The sequence below is a fragment of the Antechinus flavipes genome, chromosome 5, assembly GCF_016432865.1.
Source record: "Antechinus flavipes isolate AdamAnt ecotype Samford, QLD, Australia chromosome 5, AdamAnt_v2, whole genome shotgun sequence".
NCBI lineage: Eukaryota > Metazoa > Chordata > Mammalia > Dasyuromorphia > Dasyuridae > Antechinus > Antechinus flavipes.
In genome coordinates, this window is record NC_067402.1 from 280,662,608 (window position 1) to 280,686,393 (window position 23,786).

At 43.2% G+C, this 23,786-nt stretch overlaps 1 protein-coding gene across 1 annotated transcript in view; it reads left to right on the top strand.

The window, feature by feature from the left end:
* ABTB3 (ankyrin repeat and BTB domain containing 3) overlaps window positions 1-23,786 on the top strand; it is a 329,205-nt gene that overhangs the window by 250,058 nt on the left and 55,361 nt on the right. Inside the window, 1 exon segment of the mRNA XM_051961527.1 lies at window positions 11,975-12,127. Within this exon segment, the coding sequence (XP_051817487.1) occupies window positions 11,975-12,127 (153 nt within the window).

The window sequence follows — 23,786 nt, forward strand, 5'->3', positions numbered from 1 at the left end:
AGAAGAACAATATTAGGAGGGAAATGTGACTGACAGCAAAGAATATAGAATAGACAGAGCCATTTGAGCAAGCATTTATTAGGGGCCAACTGTATGCAAAGGACCATTGCAAGCACTAGGGGGAGGGGAAATGATCTAGCCCATCCTAGACAAGGCCTTTGTGCCATCTTCATGAATTGCTTCTCTAAGGGTGAGAGGAAATAGCCAGGTCAGATGCTACCTCCCTCTTGAAGCTTCTTGGATCTCCCTCCAGCCAGAAATGATTGCTTTCTCCTCTGAATTATCATCTCAGTTTCTCCATTCCCTCTCTTAGCTCTTTACTACATTCTGTTTCCTATTTGAGCCATCCTGGTATGTGACTTATGTCCTCTATTAGGTTATTGGTCCTTAGAGTCAGGGACAGAATAATGTTTATCTTTGTATTTCTGTCAGGACCAAGCATGGAGTGGTTGCTCGGTAAATATTTGCTCGAATATTGAATGAACCATCGTAGTTTTTGTCTTTTGTTCTGGAAAGGGAGCCTGATATCAGGGAGGGGACGCCATGACATGCAAATGAATTGGATTTAAGTGAGGGAGGGCTGGGCAAGGTCACCTGCCTCACTTTCCCCTCCAGGGTCATCTGGGTCCAGTGACCAGATACAGATCGGGACAACTGGATGCTTGGGAGACCTTGACCTTTTTAAGCTAGTTTTGAACTAAAGATTTACTGAAAGAATAAACATTTATTAAGGTTCTGCAGTAGATCTAGCTTTGTGCTAAAATCTGGGACAGGCATAAAAAAGTAAGATGGTATCTGCTCTCAAGCAACATAACTTTTTTTTTTTTTTTCCTGAGGCAATTGGGTCTAAGTGACACTTGGGTTAAGTGTCTGAGATCAGATTTGAACTCAGGTCCTCCTGACTTCAGGGTTAGTACTCTATCCACTGCACCACCTAGCTGCCCCAAGCAACATACATTCTAATAGGAAATACAATTCATTGAATTGGATGCAAAAGAAGGAAATGTTAGCCTGGAGAAGCAGGAGGTTGTGATTTCCAGATTTTGTTGCAGGTTTCTCCCTTTTATGTGTCCCACATATTCTAATCCAACTGGTCTGTCTTCTCTTCCTTGAACCTGAAATTCCACCTCCCACTTCCAAGCTTTCACTCCATGTCTAAATTTATTTCTTCTTCATTTATGCTTCTTTGGCTCCCTAGCTTCCTTTAAAGTTCAATTCAATTCACCTAAGGAAGTCTTTCTTGATCCTCTTAATTATTAGGACTCTCCCTTATCAAATTTTATACACATACACGTAAATGTCTGTATATATGTATATACACACATATAAACACAGTAATTGTTTATTATACATTTACTTATTAATATTTATTTATTTATTAATATAGATAGACATTTGTGTGTATGTGTATATTTATTATCCATATAATATATATTAAATATACATATACATATATATGAAGCTATTTGTTTCTGTTTACGGTAGAATGACAGCTAATTGAGGAAAAGGAATGCTTTCTGCTCAGTTTTTTGGTGCCTTAAGCATTAGCATGATGCTTTTATACTTTTTTTGTTAACCAGAATGGTAATTGTATGAAAGAAGGCATTCCCTGTGTGGCAGTTCCTTCCTCCAAGCCAGATAAATCAAATTCTCAGTCATTTACAATGCAAGACCTGCCGACTTAGCTAGAGTCACTCATCCATTATGTGTCAGAGACAGGATTTGAACCCCAATTTTTTTGATACAAAGGGTTTTCTCTTTAGTTTATGACACTGTAAATGTGTGCATTTTGCATGCAGTGGCTGCTTAATCAATGCTTGTGAAGGTAGATTCAAATGTAGGGGAGCAACAGCCACCTGGAAGCCCCGTCTGATGAATGGGCATTGTGGGATTTGCTCATTCTGTTTTGAAGAGCATGTGTGAGTGTGTGTCCGTGTGTGTGTGTGTGCGCAGGTGTGTGTGTGAATACAATCGCACCTCACTCATCCAGAACTCAGCTCTCCAGCAACTAAATTTGAGAAGGAGACACAACATAATGGAATAAAGGTTAGCCTTGCTGTCCCAGGAGGGTTCCCGTCCTGGCTCTGCCATGTGTAACCATGGGAGAGCCATTTCACTCCTTTGTCTCAGTTTCTTCAACAGTAAAATGAAACAATAAATTATATACCTAAGAATTATTATGCAGAAAGCATTTTGTGAGCCTTAAAGCACTCCAGAATAAGAGTTTTTCACACAACCTGTCTAGAACAAAGCAGAAACATGGTGGGAAAAAATGGAGAAAGGCTTTGGAGCAACCAAAACAGATATAAAGAAAATATAGTGGGAAAATATTATGACATTGGAGACAGAGAACTTGAATTCACATCTTAGCTTTCACAACGTATGATTTTGAACCAGTCTCTGGACCTCAGTTTCCTTGTCTGTAAAATGAGGTGGTCCATTCTAGTTCCAAAGCTGTGATCCAATGAGGTCTATGCACCTTGAAAACCCATATATTTTACACATAGTAGAACCTTCTCAAGTCCTAATTCAGATCTATTTACTCTTATTTTAGATATATTTCTAACAGTTATCTGATTCTCAGGTCCAGAGAAGATTAGGTTCAACTAAATAGGACTATAAAATTCAGAGCAAAAGGGGCCACTTAGACTAACCAGCACCGAGGCAGGAATCTCCTCTATAATGTCCAAACTCCATGTGGAGACCTCTAATGACTGAAGCTCCCTCCCTCCCTTCTCTCTCATTTATAGTATTTTTATATCATAAAATCATGATTTGGAACTAGAACGATCTAACCCCCTTCCTCCCCAAGCTGACACCAGTAGTGAATGGAAACCCACTCTGGGACAGCTCTATGGTTGTCCTGAATCATCAATAAGCCTTGATTATCTAAGTAAATAAGAGAATTGGCATTTTAGAAAGATTTGTGTTGATCCTATTGGACTTGGAACATTGCGGAGCATCCTGGATGAGACCCATAATTCCTCAGAAAAGTTCACCTAACTATCCAACTGGGAAAAACAAGTAGATGAAGATTGTCGATTGTAAAGATCATCCTAAACAGCTGGATGGGCTACCTATCAAGCTCTTATACCTATCCAGGGTATAAGATACCTTGAACAGACACTGCAAGTAGATAGCGAGCTGGACACATAACTGCACAGAAGGACAAAAGGAAGTAGGACTGCTTTGAGATATTGTATTTTAATGACACCAGATGTTTACCTGAAACAAAATCCATCTTCCGATGGCCTTAGATGGTTGTATAACACATTGCAGTCTCAGGGGAAAAAGTTAAAAATGAGTACCCCCCACCAAAAGGATAGTGGAAGGGGGGATATGTTGAGCACAAACTAGCTCTATGGCTTTATAAATTAGGAATTACCGTGGCAAAATGAAGGCCATCTTCAAAGAAATGTACGAGCAAAAAATGCTTGGTCAAATGAGGAGAATTGAGAGTACCATAGACAACTCCAAAGGCACCACGGACAGCTCCTTTAGGACCATAGATAGTTCCATGGGCTGGGTGTGGTGATATCCAGAGAAATAGAGGAAGCATCTTGGAGAGCTAGCTCTAAAATCCAAGGGCCTGTGTTCAAATCCCACCTGGAATACTACCAACGTGTCCTTGAGTATTCATTTCATATTTCCAAATCTGACTCCTTTATAAAATGAAGATTAAGTGATTTTCAAGGTCCCTTCCAACTCTAAGCTATGATCCCCATTCCCATCCCTCCCCCAGAAAACTATAGAGGGACACGAATATGAGTTACCCAAGGTGGGTTTCAATCTCCATCACTGGAGGGAATACCTACATCAGCAGAGTCACAGATCCACTGCCGGATTTGTGTATCTCCTCCCACAATGCTTAGATATTTGGAAAAGGCAAAGAGGGGAAGAGTGCTTAAGACACTCGACCCTCAGGAATTCAGAAAACTACCAATAAAGGCTCCTTCCCAGAGGTTTCCAGATGGCCCAGGTAGCCCTGCGGTCCTGCCCTGCCTGCAGTGAATTCCTCTATCCCTAACCTCTATTTGCATGCTGATGTCACGTAATTACAGTGGGTATTGCTATGGAAACCAGAGCTACATATTTTCTCCTACCAATTTATCCTTTTTTTCTGCCACTACCTATTTCTCTGGAATTAGCGCATTGCTCAAATTGCTGTTGACCTTCTAATTCCCTCTCTCCGATCTGGAAAGCATCCAGAGAAAACAGCAGAATAAGGAAAGGACCGGAAAATAGAGACATGATTCAATTCGTGCAATCTAGTAAATCTTTATTGAACATGTTGGACATTTAGTTCAATAGATGAGGAAACTGAGGCTCGAAGGGATTGAGTGATTTGTCCTAGATCATGAAGATAGCAAGGGCAGAGTTTCATAGTATCGTGATTTATTTGTTTTTTTGTTTTGTTTTGCGAGGCAATTGGGGCTTCTTCCATTTATGGCTAGAAAGGGTGTTAGAGTCTAATTCTCTCGTTTTACAGATTAAGAAACCAAAGCATGAAGAAATAAAGTGACTTGCCCAGAGTCACACAGCTAATAAGTGTTTTGAAGTAGAATTTGAACTCAGGTCTTCCTAAGTTTAAATTCAGTACTTTAGTTATTGGGTCCTAATGGCAGGAAAAACTTCCTATATTTGAGTTCCAACATTCTTGCTTTACTAACTGTATGACTTTGGACAAGTCACTTAATAACCTCTCTGTGCCTCAGTTTCTTCATCTGTAAAACAGGGAAATGTTTGATAGGAAGAGTAGATGGGCTAGGCACACAACAAGGGACAAAGAATGACAGGTTGGGATCTTCAGAATGTCAGGAGAGAGAAAGGTCATCATCATCATCATCATCAAAATTTTAGTCATCACAATAATCTGGGGAATTATGTGCTGTTCTTTTCCCCATATCACAGGTGAAGAAAGGAAGGCAGATGGGAATTGAGTGATTTATTCAGGCTCACACAGCTTTGTGTCAAGTTTATGGGATGGTGTGAACAAAAGTCACCCAAAAGCAGCCGGCACAGATGGGTTAAAATCTATATCCTTAGAACAAACTCCCACTCCGAGGGATATCATGTTCACGAGGGATGATGGTAGGCTTAAGAGAAGGAACGTAGAAATTCACCAATCCAATCACCTCATTTTACAGATGAAAACTGGGGTGCAGGAACTTGAAATTATTTGCTCCAAATCACCCGGGAGATAAATCCCCAAATCAGCGTTCGAGCCGTATCCTTCTATCCTTGCTGTTCCCCCTGATGCCTGTTGCTTATCTTGGCTGCCTTTATGAGGGTTTTATGAAGACAATAGAGAAATGGGAGTTATTCTCCTTCTCAGACCTCCTCCAATTTCTAGTCACTACCGTGGCTTTCAGAACAAAATAGGAAAGACATGGAGCACCACCTTCACAGGAAACTAGATGGGGGAGGTGAGAAAGGGAGATGTCTCTTCTCCATTTGTTCCCCATGCTTGGAATGCTCCCCCTCTTCACCTCCATCCCTTGGAAGCCTCAATTTGCTTGGAGTCTTGGTTCCGCTTCCAGTTCCCAGTTGCTCCCAACCTATCTTGTATTGCTATTGTAAAGAATAGGGTTAGAAGAGTAGCTAGGTGGTGCAGTGGATAGAGCACCAGCCCTGAAGTCAGGAGGACACGAGTTCAAATCTGACTTCAGTTACTTAACACTTCCTAGCTGTGTGACCCTGAGCAGATGACAACCCCAATTGACCCAGCAAAAAAAAAAAAAAAAAAAAAAAGAATAGGGATAGAGATTGGAACTGAGAATTCAATGGGAAGAAACTCTCGGATGAAGAGGTTTCCTGGCCAACGCAGATTTGCCCCTTCTCTGCAACTCCTGTTCATAGAACATTCTCTGGGTCATTGAGGTTAAGTGATTTGCCCAGTCAGAACAGCCAACTGTGTCTGAGGCAGGATGGCATAGGGGAGATTGTTGAAATTGAGTTTAGTGAGGCTAAAAAAAATCTCACCTCAGATGGAATGAGCTATGTGGTCAAGCCATGACCTCTCAGCCTCAGTTTCCTTATCTGTAAAATGCAAGAGTTAGACTCCAAGGTCCTTCTAAACTCCAAAGCTATGGTCCTATAATCAACCCAGGTCTTCCTTCTTCAAGCCTGGATGTATATCCGCTCCACCATGAGACCTCTCATTTTGCATCCGGTTCACACATATTTAGGCATTTATCTGTTGTCTTCCCCATTAGAATATAAGCTCTTTGGGGGGGGGTCTGATTCCATTTTTCCTTTATATAATTAGTACTTGGCACAGAGCATGGTACATAATAGGTGCTTAATAAATGTTTATTGATTAATTAGTTGGTTGTTTGTATGATAGACAGCTTTCCTAGATTCTGCAGCTGAAAGACTCTCCTCACTTTCCTACCCTACCTGCTCCTCCCTCTGTCTCCTCAAAGAAAAGGGAAAGGAAATAAAAAGAAAAATTATTTCTTTGTATGCCCATGGATGGGTTTTTTCTCCAAGAAAAAAGGAACTCAGCAAAGGATTTAATGAACTCGAAGGTTCATTGAGGTAGAAGTGATAGAAATAATAAAGTGACATCAAAAGAAGAGATAGCTTCTGGTTCCATAGAGGAGCCGGGAGGATGCTGAAAACTGGGGGGACCAAGATTCCATATCCAGGGATTCGGTTTCTGCCTTGGCAGAGGGGAACCCTGCATGCATTGTCTGGTTTTTCTCTTCCCCTGGAATCATCAGACACGGGCTGTGTGATCCAAGCAGTGCAGGGGGGTTTGTAGACCGATACTGGACATGAAAAGCAGCTGCTGAGAGGGAGGGACTGAGGGTTTGGGATGTGAGATTGAGGGGGCAGGGAAAGAGTGACCTCTGAGAGAGAGAGAGAGAGAGAGAGAGAGAGAGAGAGAGACAGACAGACAGACAGACAGACAGACACAGACACAGACAGAGAGAGGAGATAGAGAGAGGAGAAATAGTGACAGAGAGAGGAGATAGACACACAGAGGGGGAGGGAGAGAGAGAGAAGGAGGAGGAGGAAGGGAAAGCAAGAGAGAAAGACAGAGACGGACAGGACAAAGAAAGTTAGAGAGATGAAACAGAAAAAAGAGAGAGAAGACAGAAAAAGAGGAGACAGAGAGAAAAACAGACAGGGAGAGGAAACAGAGACGGAGAGAGGAGAAAGAGAGAGAGAAACAGAGAGAAGAGACAGACAGACAGACAGACAGAAGTGGGAAGGAGGGAAAAGAGAGAAGGGGAGGGAGGGAAAGCAAGAGAGAAAGACAGGAGAAAGAGAGATAGAGAGAGGAGACAGAAAAACAGAACAAAAGAGAGAGAAGACAGAGAGGAGACACAGAGAGAAACAGACAAAGGAAACAGAGAGAAAGAGACAGACAGAGAGAAGAGACAGAGACAGAGAAACAGAGACAGAGAAAGAGAAATGGGGAGGGAGGGAAAGGGAGAGAAAGAGAGAAGAGGGAGGGAGGGAAAGTAAGACAGAAAAACAGAGAGAAAAAGAGAGAGACAGAGAGAAACACACAGAGAGACAGAAAGAGGAGAAAGAGACAGAGACAGAAAGACAGAGAGAAAACAGAGACAGAGAAAGGAGGAGGCAGGGAAAGAGGAAGAGAGAGAGAAGAGAGAGGGAAAGCAAGAAAGACAGAGACAAACAGAGAAGAGACAGAAAAACAGAGAGAAAAAAGAGAGGAGGAAGAAACAGAGAAAGAGAAAGAGAGAGAGAGACAGAAAGACTGAGAGAGAAAGAGAAAGAAAAAGATAGAAAGAAAGGGAGAAAAAGAGACATACACACACAGAGAGAAGGAGAGAGAGAGAGAGAGAGAGAGAGAGAGAGAGAGAGAGAGAGAGAGAGAGAGAGAGAGAGAGAGAGGTTTCTAAGAGGAAAGTCTCCATCCTGGGGGTCAGGTAGCAATGAGAGAGGTCAGCTTAAAGAAAGGCAAGACCTAGACACTAAACTGCATCTCTTCTCCCCCCTTCCCCTCCTCCACCAAGGCAGATCATAAGTTCCATTAGTTAAGTGACAGAACTTGCAGGTGACTGTGGTCCTCTATCCTCACCCCTGGGTGCTCTGCAGAGGGACCAGGATGGTCTCAGGACACGAAACAAAGCTTAGCTCCCGTGTGTGTGTGTGTGTGTGTGTGTGTGTACATATGTGCAAAGTAAACCAAGCTGGGAAGCCTGAGGCATGTTGGGACAAGAGCCAAGCCCATTATTACCCAGAGTGAGGACTTGAGGGCAGTTATGGGTCTTGCTGACCTGAACCAGGCAGATTCAATACGGTTCCCAATCGATAGGCATTTACTGTGCGCACACGCTATCTTGAGGAGAGGTGATAACTCCGCTCCGTGGTAATCTCGGTCTGTCCTGGCTGCGCTATCTCCGCTGTACTCTTTGCTATTAAAGGCAGCCAGGTGTGGTGGGCCGAGGGACCGGGAGCAGTCCGTCTGGGTCATGATATGGAATGGAGGAGAATTTAATGTGAATGAGGTAGAAATTGAGCCGAGCCTCAGGAAGGCAGGAGAGATAGAGAAGGAGTAGCAGGAGCAGGGATGATCACAGAATCCTTGGGGGCATGGAGCGGGAAACCAACCCAACTGGAATAAGAGGTCAAGGTTTTCCTGCGAGATAGGGTCGGGCAGACGAGGACTTGAAAAGGAAGGCTTGTCTCGAGACCCCGGAAAATCAGGACTAGGGACAAGAAAGGATCCATGGAATTTGAGGCATCTGGCAGGTCTGTAGAGGGAATTAATGATTATTATTAATATAATAGAATTAATTATAATGTCATTAATGTATTATGATTAATAATATAATTGTGATATAATCAATTAATTATATAATAAATAATAACAACAATAACGGCTAGCATTGATATAGCTTTGAGGTTTGCAAAGGGCTTTCCATATGTTAATTCATTTGACCCTTGCAGTAGTCCTGGGACATAGGTACTATGATTATCCCCATTTTACAGAAGAGGAAACTGAGGCTGAACCAAGTCTAGTGACTTGCCCAGAGACACAAAGCTAGTAAGAGACTAAGGAGGTCTGGATTTGAATTCGGGTCTTCTGAAGTCTATCTGCTGTCTCCACAACAGCAGATAAAGAAGTGGAACAGAAGCTCCTTGAGGACATCCCAATACCTTGCACCTAGGAGGATATTGATATATTGATATATTGTTATTTAATACTATATTTGCTTGGTATAGTCCAGTAGCCTGGGACCAAGCTTGACGATGTTCTGAATTCCTAGAACCAAGACTCAGACATACCCAGGAATTGGTCACTCTGCCTCTTCTCATCCTTAGCAAGTTTGTCTGGCCTCTGAACCCAACATAGCCTCTATAGCTAGCCTCCACCCAACAATCCTAGTCCCTCTCTCGGGATTGGGTTAAATGGCCTTCTTCTGTTGGACCTGAGATCAAATACCAGCTCTGGGGTTCTTGGACCTCAGGATCTTCATCTGTAAAAGGAAGGGCTTGATCTAAATGGCCCATGGTGTCCCTTCAGCTCAAAGGGACCTTGGCCAAAGGTCTTCCCCTTCCCCTGGGCTTCCCCCTTCCTGGTCTTCTACCTGCCTTCCCAGGCCTCCCTGCTGCCATTAGGGACCTGGCCCCTGAAGGAGCTGAGTCAGTGTACGGCGTCGTGAGACTTTGATGGCTGCCATTTACCTTCCTCCTTGCCCTCCTGGCCCATATCATGGGACCTTAAGATAAGGGCTAGCTGGAGGCTGAAAGAAAATGAGACCTCCAGTCACAGCCAACCTCCCTCCCGTTCCTGGGGGTTGGGGATGTCCCCCATCTGAACTAGCACCAGCCACCATGGATCCCATCAGCAAAGTCACCTTTTGTTCCTGCCTTGAGAAAATTAGAAAGGAAAGGAAAAAAGGCATGAAAGGGAAGATAAAAGGCAGAATGAGACTGGCTGGCACTTTGTTTTATAATGGGAATGTCTGCTGGGGGTGCTCTGGCCTTAGAACATTGGCTTTTGAAGGGACGCATTAGCTATTTAGCATGGCGGGCTATGCTTTGGAGACCTAGGATTTAGCAGCCTGCATACTCAGGGAGTAGAAGGTAGTGAGACCTCAACAGCCCACTCCCCCAATGCAGAGCACTGGTCCCCAGCATGAGACCTTTGGTCATGACCTAGATGGATCATCCATTGGAGGAAACTCCCATCATACATGGTACAGTGGGAAAGGCATGGGATTTGAAGTTGGAAGGGCTGAGTTTGAATCCTACTTCTTCCTTTTGCTCTCTTTGCAAGTCCTAAAATCTCTTAACTTTTCTGAGCCTCTGTTTCCTCATCTGTAAAATAGAGGCAGTGGACTAAAAGGTTCCCTACAGCTCTAAGATCTTTGATTCTATTGATCCTCTGTTGATTAAGATTGGTGACTGGTCCAAGATTAATTTAGACTAAGTCAGCCAGATTAATGAGCCAAAGTCTAATTTAGGATTTTTCAGGGCTTTGAGAGGTCAAGTCATATGTGGAGGGCACACGGTCAGTTATGACAGAGACAAGATTTGGGCCCAGACCATTGTACCCTGAGGCTTTCTCTCTAACCACTAAACCACATTGTCTTCTTCTCATATGGCCATGACACATAAACACTGTTCTCACCTGCTCTCCCCCCAAATCCCATATGATTGATTTTTACTAACAATGTGACCTCAGGCAAGTCCTTGCATATAAATTGAGAGGGATGGACCCAAATGGACCCCAGAGGCCCTGGAGTCCAACATTCTCATTTTACAGATGAGGATACTCAGGGAGGCAATGGGATTCAGGATCATGAATCAAAGAACTCTAGCTAAACATCAGAGCTCGTTTTGTCTAATACTTCCATTTTAGAGGTGACTCATCCAAGGTCACACAGTGGGTATGTGGGAGTGTCGGATTGGAATCCAGATTTTCCCGTTTTAAATCCAAAGAGCTCTCCATGGTATCATAGCTACATAGCTAAATAGATAGTTAGATGGATGGATGGATAGATAGATGGATGGATGAATTAGATAAACAGATGGTTGAATGGATGCATAGATGGAGAAATGGATTAGATAAAAAAAAGATAGGTAGGTAGATAGATGGATAGATAATGCATGGATAGGAGGATTAGATAGATAGATGGGTGGATAGATGGGATAGATGGATTAAGTAGACAAATAGATGGTTAGATGGGATGAATGAATCAGAAAGACAGGATGGATGGACACATGAAATGAATAAATAGAAGGATGGATTAGATAGACAGACAGATGGGATTGATGGGATGGATGGATTACATACTAGATAGACAGACAGATAGATAGGTGGATAAATAGATCGATGGATGGATAGAAGGACATGTAGATAGATAGATGGACAGATGAGTATATACATATGTGTAAATATGTGTGTGGGTATATATATGTGTGTGTGTGTGTGTGTGTGTGTGTGTGTGTGTGTGATAGAGATGATGTCAGGTGTTTTATCACCCACAAATTATCCCGGCAAGCTGATGGCTCTAGCTTAGAGAGCTCATCGGACTAGGAGAAAGCAGGGAGATGGGCCCTGGGAAGGAATGAGAGCGAGGTGAAGAGAAACTGATGGGAATCGGTGGAGAAAGAGGAAACCTACTTGGCAGGGATGGAAGGAAGGAGCCCTAAGGCCAGAGACAAGCTGCCTGTGTTTCCAGAGAAAGGTAGAAGGGAAGCAACCGGGGAACCAGTGAAGAGGCAGGAGGAGGGAGGGGAAGGAGTGGGCTCTGTCACAGCAACACAAGGAGGAAGATATTTTCAGACTCAGCGGTCTTCCCGATAGACCGCATCTGTATTCTGCTCCTGTGTCTGAGGCCCACGGGGCCCCAGGAAATGGAGCTCCAGGCCACGGGGGAACTGGAGGCTGAGAAGTGATCCTCCTGGCCCTCGCCGCCCCCTGGGATGTGCCCGGACTTAGAAATGCCAGTGCTCACGGCCCGCCTCCCCCTCCTGTCCCTTCCAGGCCCTTCCTCGTGCTGCCCCCTCTGATGGAATGGATCCGAGTGGCCGTGGCTCACGCTAGTCACCGACGCAGCTTCTCCATGGACAGTGACGACGTCCGCCAGGCCGCCAGACTCCTGTTGCCGGGCGTGGACTGTGAACCCCGACAGCTCAAGTAAGTCCTTGGCAAGGGGAGGGAATGGGAAGGGAGAGGGCGAGGAGGAGAGAAGGACCCGTGATGGCATCCACAAGCCGGCAGCCTCTGCCTGCTGCCTTCCTCGGGAAAGCCGGGCACTGAAAAGCAAAGCCCACTCAGACGCCGCTTGGAGCTGGCGGTTCCGCTTCCTGACTGAGCCCGAGCCCGGCCCCCCATTAACGGCGTGTCCAGCAGACAGCAATCTTTCTCAAAAGCCAATTCTTGGGTCCAGAGTTGGGGGGGGGGCAGATTATTAATGGCGAAGGGCACTTGAAACCGGGAATCATTATCTCTGCATTCACTGCCCTCCGCTCTGCCAGTCCTGGGAGACAGTTTATAGGCATTCAAATATTTTTCATCACTCCAGCTGCCCGTGAGGATACCTTGGACAATAGAAACACGCTTGATCCAGAAAAAAGGCTCTTTGGTTCTCCAAAATAAAATACTAAAGGAGAAGAATATTTATTATGTCTATTTGGGGGCTGATGTCAATTTGTCTTTGTCCTCTATTTTTTTCTCTGTGTCTCTGTCCGTCTGTCCCTCTGTCTGTCTGTCTGTCTGTCTCTGTACTCCTTAAAATTGTCTAACAGTGCCCTTGGAGAAGAGATGCTCAGTCTGTAGCTGACCGTGCTAGAACCCTGCTTTCTAGAATGCACATGATGGGGGGACACATGCCCCAGGGCATCTCGGGATCGGCCCAAAGTTTGTTCCTGAGGGCACCAGCCAAGGCTCTTAGGCTTTGACAATAGCAATCTGTCAACGGGGAAATTATTCATAGACTCAACTTGCTGGCCGCTGTCCTTTGGGTCTGCTGCAGACTCCCCGGCAGTCGAATGAGGGCTCATTTCTCCTCAGGTGACAGATGCTTGGTCTCTGAGCACAATGCTCTGAAAGCCAAACTTGGCAGGAGCCATTTCTCACCTTAACTCAAAAGGAGGGGGAAGGAGGCAGTGGAAAGAAGCCGAATTTAGAGCCTTGGGACCCGGATTCAAATCCTAACCCAGGGGGACTTTCTTTTATCTCTCTGGGACTCAGTTTCCTCACTTGTAAAAGGAGCCTGTGAGGTCCAGCTCCAGATGTAAGAGTCTGTGGTCCAAGTGTGGTTCAAGTTTGACGATTTAAGGACATTTTTCCCATAACAATTTTGAGATAGAATAAATATTTAATAGGTAAGAAAATAATTTTCAGAATTGTTATTAAATGTTAGCATGTGCCAACCCTATGAGATCCATATTGTTATCATTCCCATTTTCCAGATGAGAAAACTGAGCCTCAGAGAGTAAGTAGCTTGCCCAGGGGATCTCAGTATCTGAGTCATTCTAATTAAAATTCTAAAATTCAAAAATTCATTCTAATTAGCTCTAAATGTTTTTTTTTTAAGTTTTCCTCCTTTAGGGAGAACTAGACTTCTGCCTTTCAGGGTTGACTTGGCTGACTTTCAGGGTTATATGGCTAACAAATGTCAGAGGTAGGTTTGATTTGATTTTGCTGAGGCAAGTGGGTTTAAGTGACTTGCTTAGGGTCACACAGCCAGAAGGTATTAAGTGTCTGAGGCCAGATTTAAACTCAGGTCCTCCTGACTTCAGGGCTGGTGCTCTATCCACTGCACCATCTCTCTGCCCCTCAGAGGTGGGTTTTTGAGCTGAATTATGATCATCACTGGCATTCTAAAGCATTTTAAAGTCTGCAATGTTTTTTCCATTTCTCATTTGATTCCCTAATACAGCCCAGGGAGGTAGATGCTGTGCTATTATTATCCCCATTTTATAGATGAGAAAAAGGAGGTCCAGAGATGTAAGGCTCCTCCGTGAGATCACACAGACAATAAATGTCACAGGCTGGATTTGAACCCGAGACTTCTGGCTCTAAATCCATTGTTCTTCCCATCATACTAAGCAGGAGTCACCAGATGGTCATCGCCCTGTCCCTCTTAAGTTCTGAGCCCAGAATGAAGGCTGTCCTCCTTGGAGAAAGGGTCCTCAGATTGCCTTTTGAAATGTCAACCAGTCAGAGCACGTGGCTCTCTCCTACACCCACCCCGCCTGAAGACTTGTGGGAAGGGCAACTTCTCACTGCAGAAAATGGGAGGGGGAAGACAGAGCCTGAGCCCAGAGAAGTCTCGTTCTCCTTTCTGGGCCACATTTTTCTGCAGAATTGGGGGTGGGAAGGTGTCTAGATTACTATCCCAAGAACCTTATTATTCCTCTTCATTCCCTAGCAGCAGGGAATATACTTTTTCTCTCACTTATACTATTCCATCTTCCCGGCCCCATACCCAGAATGCTCTCATCCATTCCCCCCACTTCCTAAAATTCCCGGCTTTCTTCCGACCTAGAATTAAATGTCCTCCACAACTTGAGTCTTTCCTGATCTCTTTCCCCTAGTACTAATGCCCCCCCCCCAAGAAAATACTTTCCCTTAAGAGAATTAAGGATTCTGTGAACATTCTGGGTAAGGACATTTGGGCTACTGGGTCAGGCTGACATCCTCTCGGAACCATGGAGAGGTTCTAAGAGCCAAGATGTCAAACTTGGATATAAATGGGGACCGCTAATATGTACACAAGGTTCCTTTAGGGACACATATTGGATAAGTTTTAAAAGGCAATGTTTATATATATATATATATATATTTACATGCATATATATTTACACACACATATATTTACACACATAGTTACATGCATATATATTTACACACATATATAGTTACATGCATATATATATTTACACACATATATATTCACACATATATTTACACGCATATATATTTACATGCACATATATTTATGCGCATATATATTTACACACATATTTACACGCATATATATTTACATGAACATATATTTACATATATATTTACACGCATACATATAAAGAATATATATATATCTTTTAATATATTTTTTATATTTTATATATCTTTTTATTTATCTTGTTAAACATTTCCCAATTACATTTTAGACTGGTTTGGCTGCAGGAGTATGGGAGGTAGTATTGTAAGCCATGTGCCTCTTGTCTGAACATTAAATGAGACTTGTCCATAGTCATACAGCCCAAGAGGCAGAATTTGAACTCAGGCCTTCCTCTCTCCACTCTGCACTGAGCCATGGTGACTACTTTGTGTCTATTTTGTATTTAATCCTCAGGACAGTTATACATATTGTATTTCTCCGCTAGGATGTAAACTCCTTGAAAGCAAGATTATTTTTGTCTCAAAGAGCAGCTAGGTGGTGCCATAGTGCAGAGAGCACTAGGATTGAAGACCTGAGTTCAAATGTGCTCTCAGATACGTCCCAGCTGTATGACCCTGGACGGGTCATTTCACTATATTTGCCTCAGTTTCCTCATCTGTCAAATAAGCCGGAGAAGGAAATGGCAAACCACTCCAGTATCCTTGCCAAGACAACCCCAAATGGAGTCATGAAGATTTGGGCATGATTGAGAATGACTCAACAAAATTGACAGTCTGCTAATCAATAAACATTTTTAAACACCTACTATGTGCTAGTCATTATGCTGAGCTCTGGGGATGCAAGAAAGGCAAAAGATTGGCTCTGCAATTAATTGAGGAGCCCACAATCTAATTAATGCAGCAGATAGCATTGGCAGCTAGAGGGCTCCATAATGGATAGAGCACTGAACCTGAGTTCTCATTGGATTCAAACTCTTACTAGTTGTGTAGTTCGGGCCAAGTCATTTAACCTTTATCTGCCTAAGTTTCCTTATCATAAAAATGGGTATAATAATAGTACCTATCTTCCAGGGTTGTGGGAATCAAAGTAAGATAATATGGGCAGCTAGGTGGTATAGTCAGGAGGATCTGAGTTCAAATCCAGCCTCAGACACTTAACACTTCCTAACTGTGTGACCCTGGGCAAGTCACTTAACCCCAATTGCCTCAGCAAAAAAAAAAAAAAAAAAAAAAAGATAATATTTGTGAAAACTAATAGTGCTCTAAAACTGCTAACCATTATTATCCTTGGTACCTAGTACAACACCTAGAGCCAGGAGATGCTTAATAAGTGCAGGTACTTAATAAATCTTTGTTGAATAAATGAATGAACAAATTATCCTTTGTGTGAGACATACACACACACTGGAGTGGTTTGCCATTTCCTTCTCCAGCTCATTTTACATATGGGGAAACTGAGGCATACAGAAATAAGTGACTTGCCCAGGGTCACAGACAGTAAGTATTAAATTTGAACTCAGGATGAGGAATCTTCTTGACTCCAAGCTTAGCATTCTATGCACCTAGCTGACCCTTAGATCCAGAAGATATGGATTTAAATCCTGACCTCTGCTACATACTACCTGTGTGATGTTGGACAAGTTCATCTGCAGAATGAGGAGCCTTAAACCTCTAATTTCATGATTTTTTTTTTTTTTTTTTTTTTTTTTTTTTTTTTTTTTTTTGCTGAGGAGGTAATTAGGGTTAAGTGACTTGCCCAGGGTCACACAGCTAGGAAGTGTTAAGTGTCTGAGGCCAGATTTGAACTCAGGTCCTCCTGACTTCAAGGCTGGTGCTCTATCCACTGTACCACCTAGCTGCCCCTCTAATTTCATGTTCTTGTGGACAGCTGCTGCCAGGCTGGGCATTTCATCTAGCTGCTAAGTTCTTTGCAAGGAATGGCATCTTTGTGGGACAGATAAGTCCTCTGGACTTCCTCTTCATTGGGCAGCAGCATTTTTTAAAAATCCGACTCTGCTGAGTGATCTCATGCTCTCTTTAGCTAAAGTGTTACAGTGCTCCATTCAAAGACCCTTCCCCTCGATCGGCAGAAACTTCTCCTCTTTGACTTTGGATCACAGGTTTGTCATCTTCGGGCACGAAATGTGAGAAATCCGCTCTCCTTTTCAAATTTTTTAAAATTTATTTTTATTGAAGTTTTAATTTTTTTTTCCCTGAGGCAATTGGAATTAAGTGACTTGCCCAGGGTCACACAGCTAGGAAGTGTTAAGTGTCTGAGACCAGATTTGAACTCAGATCCTCCTGACTTCAGGGCTGGTGCTCTATCCACTGCGCCACCTAACTGCCTCAGGTTTTTTTTTTTTTTAATTTTCAAAACATACGCAAGGAGAATTTCTCAACATTGAAAAACCTTGTGTTCCAATTTTGCGCCTCTTCCCCTCCCCTCCCCTAGATGGCACATAATCCAATATATGTTAAACATGGTAAAAAAATATAGATGAGACTCTCTTTCACGAGCAGCTTTCTTGTTAGAGCAAGTTCCCCTAAGGAAAGCCTTCACCTTTGTCTATGGGGATCATCTCTGACTCAGCCAGGTACATTTCCCAGACTCCTACTGGAGTCTGCTGAACAGTCTGGAAACCAAAGTCCGAATCCAACGTGTGCCGTGGAGGCGAGTCCATTCTCTCAATGGTCTTTCCACGGGCCCAACCCAAACCCGAACCTTAAATGCAATTGAGCTCTTCACAGCCCAGCCTCTTTCGAAGGAATGGAAACTTTCCTTCCTAACTTTGACATTTCAAAGTCTGCTTTCTGCTCCCTTCAGTTTTGCTAAATCTCAGCTGGACAGATAGACCAATTTTCAGGAGCCTCAGTTTTCTCATCTGTAAAATGAAGACCTTGAACTTCAATCTAGGACTCGACACCTTAGAATCTACTCGGTAAAATGAGAGGTTTGTAATTAGAGAGTCCCTCAGGACCCTTAATAGCTCTCAAGACTCCGATCACTCACTGCCTTCTTTCTGGATAGAGTTTTGATCTACAGGAAGAGAGTGACCTGAAAATGGCCCCCATCTCCCGCTGTGGTCCCCGTAAGTGGAGTGTGGGCCGGCCCTGTCCATGGGCTGACCTCTTTCCTCTTTCAATAAATGGTCTTCGCACCGTGGCGCTCCAAGAAGGGGACTTTGAAAGTGGTGTTTGACCCTGGAGAGCGGATGGCTTATGTAATTACCCACCAGCTGCCAACCCTGTCCCCGGGGGAGGGAGGCCACAAAGTGGAACACGGGCAGGAACAAGTCAAGTGTTCCGAGGCAAGGCGAACACTCGGTGGGGGCTGCCGGGGGTGACCTTGGTCAGCCGCCTCCTCTCTCTTCTGCTTTTCTCAGCTTCAAGAAGACCTTGTGGAGAGGGTGTGAGCTTGTTCCCGCGGAGGATAATTGGTTGCAGCTGCAGAATCTCAGCTGATTAGGCAGTTTATTGATCTTTGATAAAAATATCAAAAACCTAAATCTGCTCCCTCAGAAACCCTTTTTTGGTACTTTTTATTTGAAAGGAAACCGTGTCCTATGAAGCAGTCACCCTTGTAGGAAGAGGGAATGTTTATTTTGAAGGAGAGAAGATGGGGGTGGGGGACAATGTCACTGATTGTGCGGAGAGAAGACCCGAGTTCAAAATCTTCCTCTCGTATGTTGTACATACTTAGCTGTTTGCATATTGTCTTCCCCATTAGAAATTCCTTGAGAGGGGCAGCTAGGTGGTGCAGTGGATAGAGCACCAGCCCTGAAGTCAGGAGGACCTGAGTTCAAATCTGGTCTCAGACACTTAACATTTCCTGGCTGTGTGACCCTGGGCAAGTCACTTAACCCAATTGCCTCAGGCAAAAAAAAAAAAAAAAAAAGTTCCTTGAGAGAAAGGACTTTCTTTGAATCTTCAGAGTTTAGCATATTGGCTGACTTATAGTAAACACTAAAGAAATGTTTCTGAACTCCTAAATGACCACTTACCTCCCTAGACCTCAGTTTCTTCATCTGGAAAATGAGGGAAAGGATAAATGGGACCTCTGAAGTCCCTAAAAATTTATCACCCTAAGAATCTGAGTTTCAGTTGGCTGGATGGGCTCTAAAGACCTTTTTATTCAATCATTTTCTATCATGTTCAACTCTTCTTGATCCCATTGGGGTTTTTTTGGCAAAGATCCTGGAATGGTTGGCCATTTCCTTCTCCAGCTCATTTGACAGATGAGGAAACTGAGACAAACAGGGTGAAGTGATTCATCCAGGGTCACACAGCTAGGAAGTGTCTGAGGTCAGATTTGAACCCAAGAAGATGATTCTTCCTGATTCCAGTTCGAGCACTATGTGCACTATGGTGCCACCTAACCAACCATCTCTGGAAGCTAAATCCCTGACCACAGGATCCTCCTTTGGTTTCCTCAATCTGTAAAAAGAGAAGAGAGTAGGTTAGCTTCCAGCTCTAAATCTGTGTTCTCTGATTTATCTGCACTTTAATGAGCCCTGAAACTAAGTATCAGGAGATAGTAGCCATGGTCCCCATCTCTATAACTGATTAGTTCTGTTACGTTTCTTTAGTCAATTAGTCAATAAGCAGTTATTAAGCACCTGCTGTATACCAGACATTGGGGATAGAAAGAAAATAAGAGATCTTCCCTGCCTCTAAGGAGGCACAAAGTAGCAGCCCTAAGGTAAATGATGCAGATGTTAATTTTAATAAGAAATCAAAAAAGCTACATTTGAACCCCAGCCTTCTTGGGGTTTGGATGGATGTGGAACTAGGACTGGGGTCAGATCTCAGCTCGGTCATTTAATAACCTCTTTGAACCTCAATTTCCCTATCTTTGAAATGAAAGTGTCAGACTTGGATTAGTCCCTTTCAACTCAAAATCTGTGAGTTTAAGGACCCAACGGTGTCTCCCCTATTTCCCTTCTCTGGATCTATGTTTGACAATCTTCTCAATGAGGCAGGATTTAATGATTCTGAAAGCCCCTTTTGGTCATGTTGTCCTTGGGAGGGAGTGTCTAACCCTCTCACAGGACCTGCGTTTTCTCATCTGTAAAATGAGTAAGTCACCGGATTCAGTGATCTTTCATGTCCTCTCTTGCTCTACATTTAGGACTTGATACAAGGTGCCAGGCTACAGATGGCAGACTCTGCCAGCCACTTCTCCAGTAACATTCCGATTTCCAGTTAGTGCCAAGCAAAGCCAAGAATAGATACAGACCATGTAACGCGCTACTTTAGCGGCATATCCTCAAAGCTCATCCCCAGCCTCTACTTTCCCAAGAAGAGAAGGAAATTTGCGGGCAGATTCTGGGAACAGGAAGAAGGTATAGCACAGTGCCTGGCACATAGTAGGTGCTCCATAAATAATGATTGATTGATTAATTTGCTTGCTGATTGACCACGGGGCTAATGGACTTTACTCAACCATAGCTACCAATCATATATTCATTAAGAGCCTACTGTGTGATCAGCTTTTTGCCTGAATTTAGTTGGATTCAATGGATCCTTATTAATCCCCTTCTGCTATGTAAAGCACAGAAAGAAGTACCAAGTCAAAATCTCCAACTGGCTCTGCCCTCTAGTAGTTTATATTCTAAAATCTACGATTTAAAGACATAAAAACATATACATTGTGAGATAATAAAATTGGAAACGAGAAAGAGTGTGATATCGGGGGCCACCCTCCCTCCATTCTAACCATTCCCAACTTCCCCTACCCCATAGGAAAATTGAACTCTGACCCGTGAACCACTCCGGACTCTGGTAGACTAATAATGGCCGAACTTTGCCTGGTTCCAGATCTCCAGCATTCTTCTGCCATCTTCACACCATTTCATACACCCTTTCACCTAATCTTCCACCTCCCTTTTCTATGTCCTTTTCTTCCTTTAGAATGTAAACTCTTTGAGGGCAGGTACTATCTTTTCTTTCTCACTTTTCTATCCCTTGCATTTAACACAGTAAGCTGGGTGGCTTAGTGGATAGAACCCTAGGTCTGCAGTCAGGAAGATCTGAGTTCAAATTCAGCTTCATGTACTTGTTAGCTGTGTGAACTGGACATGTCATATATCCTTTGCCTTAATCTATTGGGGAAAAAAAATGGCAAGTTGCTCCAGTTTTTCTGCCAAGAAAATCCCATAGGCAGTACTGGTGTGCTCTGATCCACAAAGCATCAGACATGAGTGAAAGACAACAAACTCTATTTTTCTTTAATATAATGAATGCTGGAACCAGAATTTGAATCCAGGTCCTAGAAGACAGGTTGGTGGTTTTTTCCATTGAATCATATTCTTTCTTTTGTCCATAAGGTATCTTCTCTAAGATTCATGAAGGCAGAGACGATGTCTTGGGCTATCTTCTGCCCCAGTTCCATTGCAGGTACCCATGCAGGTGAAGGATACCTGCAATGGAACTAGGGCATCCTCCACAGCAGAAGGATTTAATCAATCAATCGATAAACATTTATTTTTTAAACAATAGCTTTTTATTTTCAAAATTCATGCAAAAATTGTTTGCAACATTTGTCCTTGTAAAACCTTCTGTTCCCTCCTCCCACCCCTCACCTAGACAGCAAATAATCCAATATAGGTTAGACATGTGCAATCCTTCTAATGTATTTCCACAATTATTATGCTACAAAAAGAATCAGATCAAAAAGGGAGAAAAAAAGGAGAAAGAAAACAACAACAAAAAAGTGAAAATACTATGTTGGGATCCACATTCAGTCCCCATAGTCCTCCTTTTAGATGTAGATGGCTCTCTCCATCACAAGTCTATTGGAATTAGCCTGAATAATCTCATTGTTGAAAAGAACCACACACTTGATAAACATTTATTAAACACCTACTGTATGCCAGACACTATGCTAAGCACTAGGGATACAAAAAGAAGCAAAAGATATTCCCTATCTTCAAAGAGCTTGAAATCAAACAATGATACTAAAAGCAACAATTTTTAAGGTGCAGTGTATTTTCCCTCATATAAGGGAAGACCCTTACTTTTGATACATCTATGTATGAGGATCAGGGCAAAGAGAAAAGGAGGAAGGATATACAAGAGTGATTAATTCTTGAGAGACAAAAATACAACTACATTGGATTTGGGGTCAGGAAGAGTTGATTTCAAATATCCTACCTACTATTGATATTTATTACCACTGTGTGTCTGTATGTGTGTGAAAATGAGAGAGACAGAGAAACAGAGAGAGACAGACACAGAGAGAGAGACAGAGACAACAGACAGAAAGGAGAGAGAGATAGAAGGAGAGAAAGAGAGAAAGAAGCAGAGACAAACAGAAAGAGAGAGAAAGAGAGGGACAGAAAGAGAAAAAGAGAAACAATGAATAGAGAGGAAATGGGAGAAAAGAGAGAGAGACACAGAAGGAAAGAGAGAGAAAGACATAAAAAGAGAGAGAGAGACAGAGAAACAGAGACAGAGAGTCAATTAAACTCCTTGGGCCTCAGTTTACTCACATGTAAAAGGGTTTGGTTGAGGGATCTGGCACCCAGAGAGGTTATAATTTGCCTATAGTCACAATGTGGGACTTGAAATCCATATCCTCCCACCCCCAAGCTGGCTTACTTTTACCCAAGGAGCAGACTTCATGATCTGGGAACACACTTCTACCTCTCCTTTCCCCTACTCCTGACATTAATCTAAGTCCCTTAATTCCATCAGTTAGTCATTCAACAAGGCCTTCTAAAATACCTACTACATGGCAGGCATCCTTGTACAATGTTCTGGGTAGACAGTTGAGCCTTCAAGCCCTTGTCTTTGTCTCTCCCCAGATCTGGATGCACCCTCAGCATCTGGTGGACAATCCAGCCCTTCCCCTTCACTTCAGAAGGTCAGCTCCTAAAGCTGAATATCCCTGGGCATATTTTTTGGCTGACTTTAAAGCTCTCTAGAGCACCACAAATAGAAAAGCAGCTCCCCTCCCAAGCCTGCCGCCTGTCCCCTTGAGTGTCCTTGTCCTACAGATTTGGATAAAAACCACAACATGCTGTGGACAACCCAGTCTGGGCAGCCTCCATAGAGATGCCGGGCCCTTCCCCTCCAACATCTATTAACTGGGTTCTGACAGCCCAGCAGTAGCCCGTGTCTCCTTCCACTCCCCTTCTTCCTCCACATCCAGGATGCCCGCACATTGGCACCTTCTGGATAACTTGCAAAGTCTCTTCCCTTCTGTCTTCCCCTGTCCTTCCCCAAGCCACTTTGCTTAAAAGCATCAGGGGTCCAAGTGGCCATGAAAGGGACTGAGATCCCGGGGCATCTTCAATCACGGTTTTTCGAATATATCGCACCCTTTGCCTCTAGAGTGTGAAAAGCACATCGCAAGCACATTCTTGGCTTAAAACCATTCAACCGTCCTGTGTCTTCAGTGACATCTTGATACACTTTCGAAGGAGGACTCAGGGTCTGACACCAACAATTCCATTTCATTTAACAGCATTTACGGAGCGGCTGTTAGGTGCCGGACTGGGTGTTGGGCATACGAAAGCAGAACCGAAACTATCCCTTCCTTCGAGAAAAGCAGGAAACTTTACACTTAGAAAGATTACTTTGATAAGTCTGTGAAGAACAGAGTAGAGAGAGGAGAGATAGCAAGCAGGAAGATCAATTAGAATTACAAGGTTGTTGCAATAATGCATTTGTGAGTTGATGAGAGCCTGAAGTTGGTGAATAACCACATGAGAAAAGAGAATGGGAGGATTCAGGAGATGTTCCCATTTCTTGATAGAATCAAGAAAGTTTGATCAGTAATTGGATCAGAGAGAACGTAGAGTGTCAGGAGATTGGAGAGCTAAGGATGATTGATTCTGGAGGAATAAATTCTTTTTTTTTTTCTTTTTAAAGATTTTTTTTTTATTTTCAAAACAAATGCATGGATAATTTGACAATATAGACCCTTGCATAGCCTTGTGTT